General features: G+C 32.2%; 1 protein-coding gene across 1 annotated transcript in view; it reads right to left on the bottom strand.

The window, feature by feature from the left end:
* The window catches only part of LOC133182482 (macrophage mannose receptor 1-like), a 34,287-nt gene that overhangs the window by 5,807 nt on the left and 13,740 nt on the right, over positions 1-14,740 (bottom strand). The window contains exons 6-8 of the mRNA XM_061317329.1: positions 6,134-6,224; positions 5,799-6,012; positions 40-130 (exon numbers count right to left, since the gene is read on the bottom strand). Coding sequence (XP_061173313.1) covers positions 40-130; positions 5,799-6,012; positions 6,134-6,224 — 396 coding nt within the window. The remainder of the gene's footprint in view (positions 1-39; positions 131-5,798; positions 6,013-6,133; positions 6,225-14,740) is intronic.

The following is a 14,740-nucleotide window of genomic DNA, read 5'->3' on the forward strand; positions in this document are numbered from 1 at the left end:
TTCGTACTACATAATGAAGAGAAATAGAACGCATATTACCATCCCATCCATCCAAGATTCCTCCTCTAATGACACGTGATAGCAGGAGTTCCTGAATGGTTGCCACCCAGGTGGACATCCTACAGCTATATTTAGTTCAAATTAAACCATATATCTTATATGAGAGAGAGAGAGAGAGAGAGAGAGAGAGAGAGAGAGAGAACTACCTGTAGAAATTAGAATTGTACAAACAAGTATTTTCCTGTCAGCTGTCTGCATGTTTGTTACGTAGTATGTCCTATCTTATGATTGCCAGGTCAAAGGAAGTCTACATTCGATTGAAAAGAGATAAAGGTCATATCATGATACCTGGTCTTTGTTTAATTCATAATTGAATTACATGTATCTTTCACTAAATCCTTTCATTCTAAAACCTTTTCAAACACATCTATTTGAAAATGATTCAAATGTAGATCAAATGACATGCAGGATTTCAGATTTACAAAATTTAAATTCCCCACTGTATTCCTTAAGACTGTTCTCTGGACGGAAGTTACATCAACTATATTTTTGGTTAATTGCTTCACTGCTTGAACTTGCTGCGTCCAATAAAACTGTCTATCTATAGTTATCAAATCGATGACCATTATGGAATGGAACCAAAAGTGTTATGTTGTAAAATATCATAGATTCGCTACCTTGATTGACTATATAGAAAAAATATTAGCCTTTTAAGAGAGCGATCCGTAGATATGTCAATTTCAAAGAAATACCTCTCGACCGAGTACAAAACGCGAAATTAATATGCTATTCTGTGAAGTCGATACATCTATGGATTGGTCGAATAAATAAGCTACATTTGATATATTTCTTTTTAAGGAAAGAGTTACAGTACTGGAAAATAATTGAATCTCATATTGCATGCAAGTTTTCAAGTTTTTCAACACAAAGAGATTAGAAATCAAAATGAAGTAAGCTGTTCGAATTTTATTGTTTTAAGGGTTTTTTCTTAATACTGATAGAGTTATTTAGCATTGTACTTAATCGAAAGGCTACATCTGTTAACTTATTTTGTTTCAATTCATGAAAATATTAGGGCTGGGACGATATATCGAGATATCGATAATATCGATTCAATGTGAGGATGATACGCATATCGATACGTATGAAGAAATATCGACATATCGCCCAAAAAATTCTGACTTGTGTTTTTCTTTGTTTACTTAACATTTTGGGTTTAATATATAAAATAAATATGCTTAATATAAATATAAATATGAAATACATAATAATTAAGACCACTTGTGCAAAATAATTAAGTTTTACAACAGATATGCAACTTCTTTGAATAAATTATTCTTATTTGTGAAGAAATGTTTTGTTCATTTCAATATAAAAAAAGAATTTATAACCAATTAAACATATCGTGATACATATCGTATCGTGGCTCAAATATCGGGATACGCATCGATATAGAAAAAGTTGTATCGTCCCAGCCCTAGAAAATATCATTAACATTATTGATTCCATTACGAAATAGGTCCATTTTTTGAGGCATTTCATGTCCGTTATGAAATATTTACAGAAAAAAGGAGTTGAAGTATCTGTTTTTATAATCTTCAATTCAATTTACAGAAGGTTGTTTCCATTTTTAGAACATTCAATTGGCCTGCATTTTGGAATAAAAGAGATATTCAGTCGATTTGCTGTTGAGATGTAAAAGGTAAAGATTACGAACAATGATCAATCTCATAAATCTATTAAACAAACCGAATCGTGAAAAGGGGTAAAAATACGGACCCCTAGAAACACCAGAGGTAGAATCAGGTGCTAGATATGCAACTATATCGACTGGTTGACCCCGCCGTGAGCCTTATGTAGACGGAGTACACCTAAAAAGCAATGACCTATCAAATAGTATGAAAAATTTCAGACAATTCTCAGACAGACCCAACGATAGGTTGTGTTTACAAACAAGTTCATGCTGACTTTAAATAGGGTTGTTGAAATCTTTGTTACATCATCTTATTTGTCAGTAGGCGAGCATACCTCGATTTAAAAATTGATTGTATTCATGTCCTTGTTTATTGAATCAGTTAGGAGATATAAACACTATGTTCGAATATTGCTACATAAGCAAGCATTCTGAGGGTATTGCATTAGCAATACAAGTCCCCTACCGGCAAGTGTAATCTGGTTCCCGTTAAAAATTAAAAATGCCATAATTCCGTCAAAAATCAATGAAGCGGAACGAAATGCAAACTTAATCTATAACTCATCACATACCAAAAATCAGCTCAATATCTGCAAGCGTTTAGAAAAAAAATTGCGGAAAACCCGGAAAAATTGAAAAGGTCGTAATTCAGTCAAAAATCACTGAAGCGTAACGAAAAGCAAATTTGATCTGTAGCTCATCAAGAATCACTCACATACCAAAAATCAGCTCAATATCTGCAAGCATTTAGAAAAAAAGTGCGAAAAACCAAGTGGGATAGACTGACAGACAGACAGAGGGACAGCTAGTGAACGGACAGACAGACGGACGGATAAACTCAGAGGAAACCTATAGTCCCCTCCGATTTCACCGGTAGGGGACTAATAAGGAGAATTCATAATGGAAAAGGTAAAGTCATCCCGTTTGTCATACAGTTTAATTATTAGTTGGCCATTATCATCTATAGTCAGTAAGAAGTGCAAATAAAAACATGTGACAGTCTCTGTAGTATTTATTTCTAGTTCACTGGGGTACTAGTATATCGTGTCAACATACGAATGATGTATCGTCAATTGAAAAAAAACATAGTCGATTTATCAAAATACTGAGTTGAAGGCCACATCAAGAGTTTTCTTCCCATGGAGTTTTTGACTAAATTCTTCTTCAAAGAAATATAAAAATAGATCAGCTTAAAAAGGAGCACAATTAGTACCCAGCGAAATTCCAACAGTTTGTTGGAAGACCTGGTCTTCAAAGAATACATAGATATTGTAAACGAAGAACTCGGGCATCTTTTAATATTAACTTCAGAGTACTTGTATATAGGATCAGAATGATTTTTAACAAAACAATTTAGTAGATGTTCAAATATTTTCACGTTCCATTTTTACTGAGAAAGCAGTTGTCTACAATGTCAAAAGGCTTGCTTTTTATTTATCACAAGGAAAAACTGTATAAAGCATAGAAAGTCTTAAGTGTTGATGCTATTGATGTTTGAAAAGTTTCGAGATTTTAAGTTTTCCAAATGTTCTTTAATTAGGAAATGAATCCGCATATAATTTACGCAACTTCTTGAATATGTTGTAGAACAATGAAGTTTCTCCTTCACAGCAGTTAATATTTTAGTGAGGAGTAAGAACAAGGGCTTTGTTGAACTTTACTGGACCCTGCAATATATCTTTGTAAGGATTTTTATGAAGTTTTGGAATCCAGTATAGGTACGATAAATCAAACTCACTTCCACTGACTGGAATGTTAAACGTATTTAAATCTTAAAGGTGATTTTAAAGAACTTAATTCTTTGAATGGGAACTCTGAGTAAAGACTGGATTACTAGATGTGGAATTAAAACCAAGTTCTTAAAAAACGCAGTTGTAATAATTTGCCATGCAAACAAAGGCTATATTCTTACAAGTTTTGTCTGCTATAATCTAATTTGTGCCAAACAGTGGGCTGGTAATGAAAAAGAAAATAAGATATTAACATACATCTTAAAATTACATGTATATAATTAACAGAATTATCTCATAAGTGAATTACTATGAAAGATTTATGAAAATTTTTTCCGGACACCTTCATTTAGTATTAGTTCGTGCAAAATAGATTATTTATGAAATTTTAGCTAAACATTTTCATCTGTATTAAGCAAATGCAAGAGAATCCCTTTATATATCCTTGATCAAACAAACAAACAGAAAAAAGGATTTTTTGCAAAATGCGACACAAAAAATACATGCTGGCCGACGACAAGGGGATAACACATACTTGCAACTTGTAAAACAAAATTACAGCATGCCTTGAACGACTGGTGGGTTGTTCATCTAACATATCACCTCCCATTTTATCCGCCGAACAGAGAGCTATTGGTTGGTTGCGTATAATCGGAACATCACTCAAACTTTTCAGTTTTCCATTTGAAACATTTAAATAATTAATATGATTTTTCTTGAAAAATCTTTTTTTCCCTAAAAGACCTCCTCGAGTGCCCCTTTCCTTGTAAAATGCGATATGGAGATAACGAAGAGTAATCAAGCTCAAAAGTCCATTGTAACAATACGAATCGGGAGCAGAGCAAACATGGACCTCCAAGAACATCAATAGTTGGATTAGGTGCCATGGAGGAGTAAGCATCTTTACAAATTTGAAAATGTATAAGCTAGGTAAAATACAAAATGATAATACATGTAAGTGTTGAAATATCCGTTAAATCATTTCAGTTTGTTATATAAACAGTATTATATTAAATCACTCAGGTATCTAGTAATAATACTGTCTCGGTAGATTGAATATACTATCTATTAACTGAAGTGCTTTCAACATCAATGATTTTATATCGTTACTAAGTGTTGCTAGGAATCTTCACAATTTGTATTTGCAGTATTAACTATATCCACTCCGAAAACATTATCAAACTGTACTATTTACTTAGCAAAATTAGAGTTATTGGAAAATTGTTCTTTCCTGGTTGTTAATTATATGTTTGATGAGTAAAGGTTCGATGCTATTAATCAACACCAAAACCTTTTAATTTGTGAGAGGTTTAACAATTTTTAATCTTTTTTTTTTGTAGAGGAGAGATTCACAAGTTAAAAACCCAGCAACAAAAATTATTTCTTTTGTCATTAAACTGCAGTAAGCGATAACATTTTCCCAGTTGTTAGAATTGATTATTAATATTCAAATTTTCTGGTAACACGTGATTTCAATTTGTCAACCGTTGCATGTGCATTGTTAGTTTATTAAGTAATTGAACATATTTCATCATCCCAATTGCTTTATTATTTCACAAAACACATAATGAAGATACACTAATATCTAATAAAAAGTCCAATTTTATGTAAAAACCAAATTTCTAATTAAATTTTGTATGTTAACTGTTGCAGAAAAAAATGAACTGAATTATTTTTTATTAAAAAAAGAAAGAAAAATTCATGCAACTTTAAATATCAATTAACCAGAAAAATAATTGCCGTAGACGAATCTCTGTACAACGAAGTAAAGATTTATTGTTAGATTGTACAATAAAACTGATCATCCGACCAGTCCTTGATTTGAGGACCCTTCAACCTCGCTGAAAGAAAATATTTAAAATGATTAAAAATTATGTATAGGCTGCAGGTACTCCACAGTCATTCAGGGAGTGATTTTTTAAAATTTTATTATTTGATAAATAAATTAAAATTAGTCACGGTCATATACTAGTATGTGTGAAACAAAGTGAAATGATTACAGCTAGGATCCCGATCACTGTGAATAGGATTTGTTGTTTAAAAAATTGAGAACATAGTTTATAGTTATATCAACCATACACATGGTATAAAGCATTCGCTTAGTAACAAAATGGAACATTAAACGAGAATACTTCGGAAAATTGGTCATACTTTTCAAGTTTCTTCTAAATTAATATTGATTTTCTCTTCAACTTGTGGGAGATAATCAATTTGTGTGCAAAAAGAATCGTATACAGAGACGATTTAAAAGGTTGAAGGCAAAGTCTACTCTCGTAAATTCAAACACATTCAGCATGATTCTACTAATGATGTTTATTTATTAAGGGGTTACGAAAAAAACTTATTTGATGTACATGTATATATTGAATACATACGGATCTTCGCAAATGTAGTGTATAGCTTCGTGACAGTCTCTGTCGAGCCATCTGTTATGGGAGTGGCGGTCCAGTACAAGACAGTGATCTAAGTTGTGGGAATTATCAGGTTGTCCATGCTGCCAGTTGGTATAATTGATTGCTTTTCCTGTAGCTTCCCAAATCCACGAGCCTTCTGTTGTCCAGTCAGACCCTCCCAACCAGTACAAACGATCTTTAAGAATATACCTTATGGCAGATTATTAGTTTACAAACTAATTATAGCATTCAAAACTGTATAGACAGCTATTTACATACAACTGTTCTATTTATCCTCAGAGAGAAAGATTAATTACCGTGCAATCCTGCAAGCAGGTTTTCTATAAAAGCTTGTTCTTCAGAATTGTCAACTTCAGCTAAAACACCTCCGTGTATTTCACACATTCTCTGTTTCAAAAAATGTAACATTTCAAGAAAAAAAGAATGGTCTATTAAGCAATTTGAAGAATCATTTTTATTCATTCTTTTTACTTTAAGATGTCAAAGACTGAACTTTGAAAATATTAATATATTTGCCGAGGTTTTTCTTTTCTTTGCTATTGTTCAATGTATATCATACCATGGCCTCCACCCAAGAAGCCCTATCGCGACTGACATGATAACAAGAATTCTTGTTCACTGTCCAACCATTCTGACAACCTAGAACTAAGAAAGAAAGAAAGAAAGGGAAGTTACCACTGCACCTAACATTCAAATGTTGATATTAAATAACGTTTACATTGTTAATAAATTAACTCTTAGCCTTTGAATGACTATAAATTTCAAATAATATTTGTTCGTTAATTTTCTCACCAATTGTGCTATAGAAAAGCACAGTCACTAGAATAAAGCCTTTTCCCATGTTTACTAAAGAAATGACACCGTAACGAAATTTAATCCACACCAGGGTCATCACTGATAACGGCCTCGGTGTTACTTAGCGAAGACTGTACACAGCCTGATTTTCGTAAGGTTTTACTAACTTTGTAATAGAACTATTCCAACGGATTCAAGTACTGCATTCATAATAAACACTTACTACAAGAGCTGATCCAAAAAAAAAAAAAAAAAAAAAACAAAACAAAACTGCTATGAAATCATAAATAATTGAATTTTATCAATATAACCTTTATATGTACACTTATACCTCTGTATATTTTGACTTTGCCTTAAAAGTCATTCAAATACGTATGATACGTTTTAAACTATTCAGATGAACATAAGGTTAGATTTCGTCTATCGCCGCATTGACTTTTTGTCATTGGTCCATCGCCGCACGTATTTTAAAAATCTACATAGCCAAGTTCTCTTTGAGTTGTTTTATTAAAACTATATAAACTGTTCCATACTTCATTTCCATATTTATTTCGTTGTGCGAATTTCTTCTCCTTTGGCCGCCGAAATATGGCTGAAATATTGCCGACTCGGCGTTGAACAATATCAATCAATCTTCTCCCTTGGCATCAGTTTCAAGAGGAATCGACGTTAAAGACTCGCTGATCATCCATGCACTTTCTTCCTGTTACACGCTATCATATGACTTGATTTTATGTATTTTTTCATCAATATAAAGTTTATCATTTCCCATCTTTGGAGTAAGAGTATCTGACGTCAAGCCTTGGTTTTTAATCAGGTCATCAACTTTCTCCACGGAAGAAGATGAAAGCAAGCAGACGATCAGTCTAACTTTAATGTCACTTCTCTTGAATCTGACGATATACAGGATTTATGAATATGGAAATAAGCTTTGGAATTGGAATAATTAAAAAAATTAATGCGAGATGCTTTGTAGCATAAAAATAAGTAAGCATGTGAGAAAATAAATAGATTTGTGGATTAACTGAAAAGAGTGCCGAAAAATAACGTCAAAATGACTTTGTTTTCGCGCGGCGATAACCTAACCTTGTGTTCATTTTTGGATTTAAAAAAAGTATTGTATTTATTTGAATGATTTTTAGGACAGCTGCTTTTTCAATAAAAATGGAACTCGTAACTTACCTTGTCATTGGTCATTTACAAAATTATTTTGTTAAAAAGTCCTCTGATTGTACACACAAGTACTCTGAAGTTGATATTAAAAAGATGCTTGAGTTTCTGATTGACAATATCTATCGAGTTTTTGGAGATCAGGTCTTCCAACAATCTGTTGGAATTTCCATGGGTACCATTTGCGCCCCCTTATTAGCAGACCTGTTTTTGTATTCGTATGAAGCCGAATTCATTCAAAAACTTCTACATGAGAAGAAAACAGTTGCTGTGGCCTTCAACTCGACATTTCGATATATAGACGACGTATTATCAATTAAAAATAGTTACTTTCATTCATATGTCGACTCGATATATCCCAATGAGCTTGAAATAAAAGATACCACAGAGTCTGACACATCTGTTTCATATGTAGATATTTTACTAGAAAAAGCCGTTAATGGTAACCTAACAACAATGCTTTATAATAAACGTGATGACTTCAACTTTTCAATCGTCAACTTCCCTTACTTATGAGCAATATACCCTTATCACCTGCATATGGAGTTTATGTCTCTCAGTTGATTCGATATGCAAGAGCATGCTCTACGTATGAACAATTTCTAAAACGAGACAAGCTATTGACATTTAAGTTGATGAAACAAGGATATCATCAGTCTCGTTTGAAGTCATCATTTCGCAAGTTTTACGGTCGATACAATGACCTTGTCAGCACAAACAACCTATCATTGAGTCAAATGCTGACTGACGTTTTTCACGCTAATTGTTAGGCCATTAATATTATTTCTACACTGAACTGTCGACGGATTTTTCCGGTTTTTTTTCGATCATGACAAGGAGCACACGGCAGGTGTGACCGGGAGCAGGGGATGCTCACTCCTCCATGGCACCTGATCCCACCTCTAAATTTTGAGGTCCGTGTTTGCTCTGCTCAAAATTTGTATCGATTCATTGGACTTTCGAGATTGAATACTGTTCGTTATCTTCATATTTAATTTTAGGCAACAGACAAAATGATCTCATTATCAAAGATTTCATAGCAATAGTGAGTGACTTTACTTTTGGATTACCGCCCCTAGGGATATATTTAATGCTAAATGAAGTTTACCATTGAGAAATTATTCCTATATAACTCCTCATGGTTTTGATTTTTGAGGTAACTTCAAACAGCATTATATAAATAAAAAACCGGTTATTAAATTCATATTCCCAATAAAAGACCAACTTTGACACTCACCTTACCTAGTACTTTTAGTCAATTATACTATCGTTTGGCTTAACGTTCTACAGGAAATCGATTAATAATTAAGCTGCCGATTTCCCGCACTAATTATCTGTCTTACAAATTACAGTATTCATAGTACTAACATTTCCATCCATTGTTACAATTTTTTGCTACAGTTTTGTAGTCGTAAATCACCCATCCAACCCGTTCAGGCTGGCTTTATGTACACCAGTAACCCGATTATACTTACTCTACCCATCAAACCTGTCCAGGCCCCAGGATCATGAAACAATCTTAAACTTTAGTCAAAATTACAATCATAAAAAAAATGTTGAAGCTTGAAAATTTAAATTGACAGGGCATCAATTCTGAATAACATTGCAAATTTTATGTGTGTTCTTTAATAAAACTTTAAGACAACTTACAATTTCTGGCTCAAAATCTAAGATTGTTTATAAAAGGATATTTTCCTTAGATGTTTAAAATCTACAATTAATTCTATCCATCCGAAGGTGGTATATTACCTCTAGAATTTGTAGTTTCTTAGCAACTTATAAATGAATAAATTAAAAAAAAAATCCTGAGTAATAAGTAATGCAACACTGCATAAAAGTTTTATTTATCGTACTGGTCTACAGCAGAATCTTTCGGTAAATGCTTTCATCCAACAAGATTCCCGGTTATGATGTCTCTGCAACAGGAACAAATAACCACAATTGAAAACATCGTTTGAAATTTAAGCTTGACATGTTAATGTTTGAGATTGTAATATAACGGACGAACTGAAACATTCTACACAAACACACACCCTTTTATATAGTCTGTTTACGAAGAACATTATTTGACAACCCTTCACAATGCTGATGATCGATATTAACATTTTTTTCCATAATGCACGATGGATAACGGAAAGGGTCATTTTGACAGGAATGGTGTTGATAAACAATAGACAATTACTTAAAGTTCATTGAAACTAAAGCTTGAAATCAGTGCATAGATATCTTATCAAACAATACTATGCGAATAAGAGGAATGTGGAATGTGAACTCCATAAATGTTATTCCTTTCTTTGCCGATACTTTACACTAATAGTGTCAATGGTAATAATTTTCTTCTTGTCAACACAGTGTATGCTCTGCTTTGTGGGTCTGACTAAATACTTGATTAAAAAAAATCATTAATTTTAAAAAAATGACAGAAACTAATTAAAACAACTAATTATAATCTAGTTATATATGGATCATCATAATCAGCATACTTTTATTGATATTCACAGTTGACCCACCAAAGATTGGGAACTTAACATATGTAATAGTAAATATTCATTAAAAAACATCAAATTACAAACTTTCACTTGCTTAGCCATGCAACTGTTTGCAGATCTAAATTTTTCTAATCCAAAGCAAACAACAAGACCCCTACGCCATGCTTGAACTCCTTCTTTGAGGTGTTGCGAAACAAGGTTGAAACAAATTAAAATTGAGGCAAAGTATCAAATCGGCAACAAACATTTAATCATTTTTTAGTATTTTCAAAAGAAAGAGTCCCTAGAGCACAGAAATTTCAAAGTAGAAAAAGTTTGATTTTTTTTTAATTTCAAAACTATATACAGAGCTTTAAAAATATACAAAATGATAAATGCACTAAAAATTAAATTAGTGCATGTGTTGAGCAAATTACACATGTAAAATTTATTCATCGATTTGAAATCAGCGATAAATCAAAAGAATGTATTATCATCAAATTGAAGAAGACATAATCAGATCTCCAGATGACAAAAAAAGGATAAACGTTCCATTTGCTAATACCCCTGGATCTATGACACCGTGGTGATGCAGATGATTTCTGTAATCTATGCTGCAAGGCACGATGTGGACAACACAATAAATACGAATTGTAGAAAAAATTATCGTTTTGTCATTCGCAGCTTTATCATATAAAAAAAATTGTATATGCTTGTATTCATCGTGTTAATTTGTTTTATGTTATTAATGTTCATGACTGTATGCCGACATGGTAATTGTCAATAAAGTGAATTGAATTGTTAGTTTTTTATTTATCATTTAGGTATTGCAATTAAATTTCGAAAACTTATACCGATTTGCATTTATAACTTACACACTCCCATGTCGGGGAATACCTCTTGTAAACCCTTTTTATAAAATCATAAATCAATAATTTCATGTAAGAAATGAAAATAAATTGAAACATGGTAACAACAACTACAACTTAATATAAAGCAAGTTTTTATTATGTTTCATTCGTAACTTCTATATATATTCTATCGAACCGATAAAAATAAAATTACATCTCATTTCCCCATTTGCACTTATAACACAACCACAAAGAGATCGACGGCTCCTGATGCCGATAATAAGACTGGACATAAAGTGCACGTTTGTTGGTGCCACAAATTGATGCATAGAAGATAAAACTCGATCGAAGATAAGGACTGACATCTATTTATTAGAATGATATACTAGTAATTTATCGTCGACAGATAGATATAATCAACTTACTTTTTCTCACAAATGTAACATTTTTCTTCGTCGCAGTCCTGATCATTCCATCGGTATTGCTGACTTTGTTCCTTATCTAGGCAGTTTTCACCGAAAAAGTTGTTTGGTCTACCGGGTGCAAAGTTAGAATACTGTATTATTTTACCATCTGGCTCCCAAACCCATGTTCCTTCAACTGTCCAGTCCGAGCCACCGAGCCAAACTAGACTGACTTCATCCGAATGAGAACAATGCATAATTGTGGTCACTTAAGTCTGATATATTTTGAAATTTTACTGTAAAGATTTAACAATTTAATGTTTTTTCTTTTCGAAAATTGAACGCCAATTTTAAACATTTAAAAGGAATAAAAAAAATATGGGAAAAATCATTAATAAAAATCAAAAATAAGAATTTTAATAATTAAGACATTGTGAAATATGGATGTTGATATAATTTCTATTGTAAATTATTGCAAAAAATGTTAAAATGGGAGTGATATAACGAAACATTACTAATGTTCTAGATTATGGCATGTTTAAATAAGTAAATTTGTTTCATTAACCGTAACATTCCAACAACATTCTGCATCCATATGCAGTCACAATAGGTAGATTAGACAAAACTAAGACAAATCGCATAGCATTGGGCATAGAGAAACATGACTTGACACAGTGCATCGTTTCAGCTTTCAATAGAAATCCCAACTTTTCAGTTTCTGCTGTTTCAAGTGTTTTGCGATAGGACAGATACATAATATTTTCTTAAGGCCTTATCACCTCTAACCCAGCCAAGAATTCAAATAAGGACAATTCAAAGAAATCAAATTCTACTGCAATATCAGCCAATATAATGAAAATTGTATCTTTTAGAAATGGCATCGAGTATGTACATGGAACAAAAATCTGATTTTAATTGGCTTAAATATCAGGATCAGTGCTTTTGGGAGCCTTTGCAGGCATCCTAACATTCTGAACATCACTCGGCCTTTCGCTGTGTATGGGGATGCAGATGGAATTTCAACTACTGCCATAGACCCCAACTGTGAAATACCTTTTTAGAATTAACAAAACCAAGAACAAGAAATGAATTAAACCAAACATCCAAACAGTTTTTGTTAGATCATTTATTTGAATAAAACCACGATAAATCTTAATCACACCTTAAGCTATCATTTGGCAAACTTGGTATCATAACTCTAAGGTGGATGTAAATTGTATAAATCAATGATCATCAGAATGTGATCTTATAAAAATTAATGAGTGGAAATCATGACCAGTTGAGGAATTATTCATCTGTAGTGTCGCATATGGAAGTTGGAAATTCACGTATATCAAACCTACATTTTATCTACATTTTCAAAATGCTTTTTGTATAGTAATAATGTAGGGAGGGGTGGTGGTTGAAATATATATCTTTTTAAGAAAAAAGGGGTATTTTTCTCTATCCCTAGTACCCTAAAAATATATTCCCTCTTTAATTATTATTGTAAAAGTCATTTTGAGTTTCAGTTTTATATTTATAATAAGGCAATGTACTTCTTGTCCAAAAATAAGCTTACTAATGCACAGTGCCTTTTATCAAGGTTTATAAAAAAAAAATTGGGATTTATTTATACAATATTTACATCCACTGCATATATCTCCTTTATTTCGTATGAAAACTACTGTTATTTATCAAAACTAAGCAAGCCACCTATATAGTTTTCTTGAGCAGTGGCTCTTCCAAAAATCAAAAATACAATGACATACATATGAGTAATACAAAAATATTTAGCATACTTAATCCTCCTTTATGTGCTATTTATTCAGATATAAATATAAACAATAAAATGCCCTTTCTTTGTTAGTTAGTACGGATTTTTACATGCACTGCAGGTATTGTAGAAAAGTCACACAACCCGCTTACGCAGGTATTGTATTTTTTCTGCAAACGCAGCAACATAAATTCTGGTACTAATAACCAAAGAAGACCTTTTATTTTTTTAACCATTTATCCTTCCGTTTTCACGAAATCGAAGGTGATAAAAGGCTTAGATAGACATGAACAATATCTTAAGGTTCCAGCAGTCAAGGTTGTAACAACATCGTCTTTGTTTGTAAGGTTTATTATTATAATTGTATTTCATCAGAACTTGGTTTTAATTCTACATCTGGAAATCCAACTTTTACTCACAGTTCATTTTTTAAGGATAAAATTCTTCAAAATCACATTTCAGTCTTTAATACTTTTGACATTCCAGCAATCAAGGAGTTCAGTCTACCCTACCTATACTGGAATCCTAAATTTCATATAAATCCTTACAAACAAAGAAGTATTGCCGGGTCAGGCAAATGGTCTACCAAGTCCCTATCTTTACTACTCACGAAAATATTAACTGCCGTAAAGGTGAAACTTGAAACGTATTGTGCTACACCATTATAGGTCGTGTAAAACAGATGTTGATTCTCAAAATCTCAAAAGAACTTTAAGAAAATTTAAAATCATATTTTTTTTTCAAAAGTCAGTAACATCAAAACGTACGACTTTTCTAGACTTTATACAACCATTGATCATGATGAATTAAAAAACTACTAGTATGCTTTTTGATATCATAGACAACTACTTCTTCAATGAAAATGAAACTCCGATATTTTAATATTTTATTGGTCATCAACAAAATTACTTTGTTAAAAATCACTCTGATTTTACACAAAAGTACTCTGTTGATACATAAAAAAGATGACGGAGTTCCTCATTTACAACATTTATGTAGTCTTCGGAGACCATGTTTTCCAACAAACCTTGGAAATTCGAGAGGAATTAACTGTGCTCTTTTATTAATCGAACATTTTTTTTAGATTCCTATAAAGCAGAATTTATTCAAGAACTTCTACACGAGAAGATAAAAACCACTTGCTGTACATGTTGCATTCAACTTTATATGTCGACTCGATATATCTCAGTGAACTTAAAACAAAAGATATCACCGAGTCTGCCACATCTGTTTCATATTTGGATGTTTTACTGACTATAGACGACGCGAACCAACTAACAACTACATTGTATGACAAACGAGATAAGCGCGTTAGCGCTTCATGATAGATATGCTGGCGTGAAGCGTTGTATTTCATGTACTTCATGAATTCTCAAAAATTAAATTCATATCTTACATTTATATAATTTTTCTGACAACTTGCCACAAATTTGGAACACATCTAACAATCATTTTTGAA

Source organism: Saccostrea echinata, unplaced genomic scaffold (assembly GCF_033153115.1).
Source record: "Saccostrea echinata isolate AGI-Se365-2 ecotype Australia unplaced genomic scaffold, CSIRO_AGI_Sech_v1 ptg000009l, whole genome shotgun sequence".
Classification (NCBI taxonomy): domain Eukaryota; kingdom Metazoa; phylum Mollusca; class Bivalvia; order Ostreida; family Ostreidae; genus Saccostrea; species Saccostrea echinata.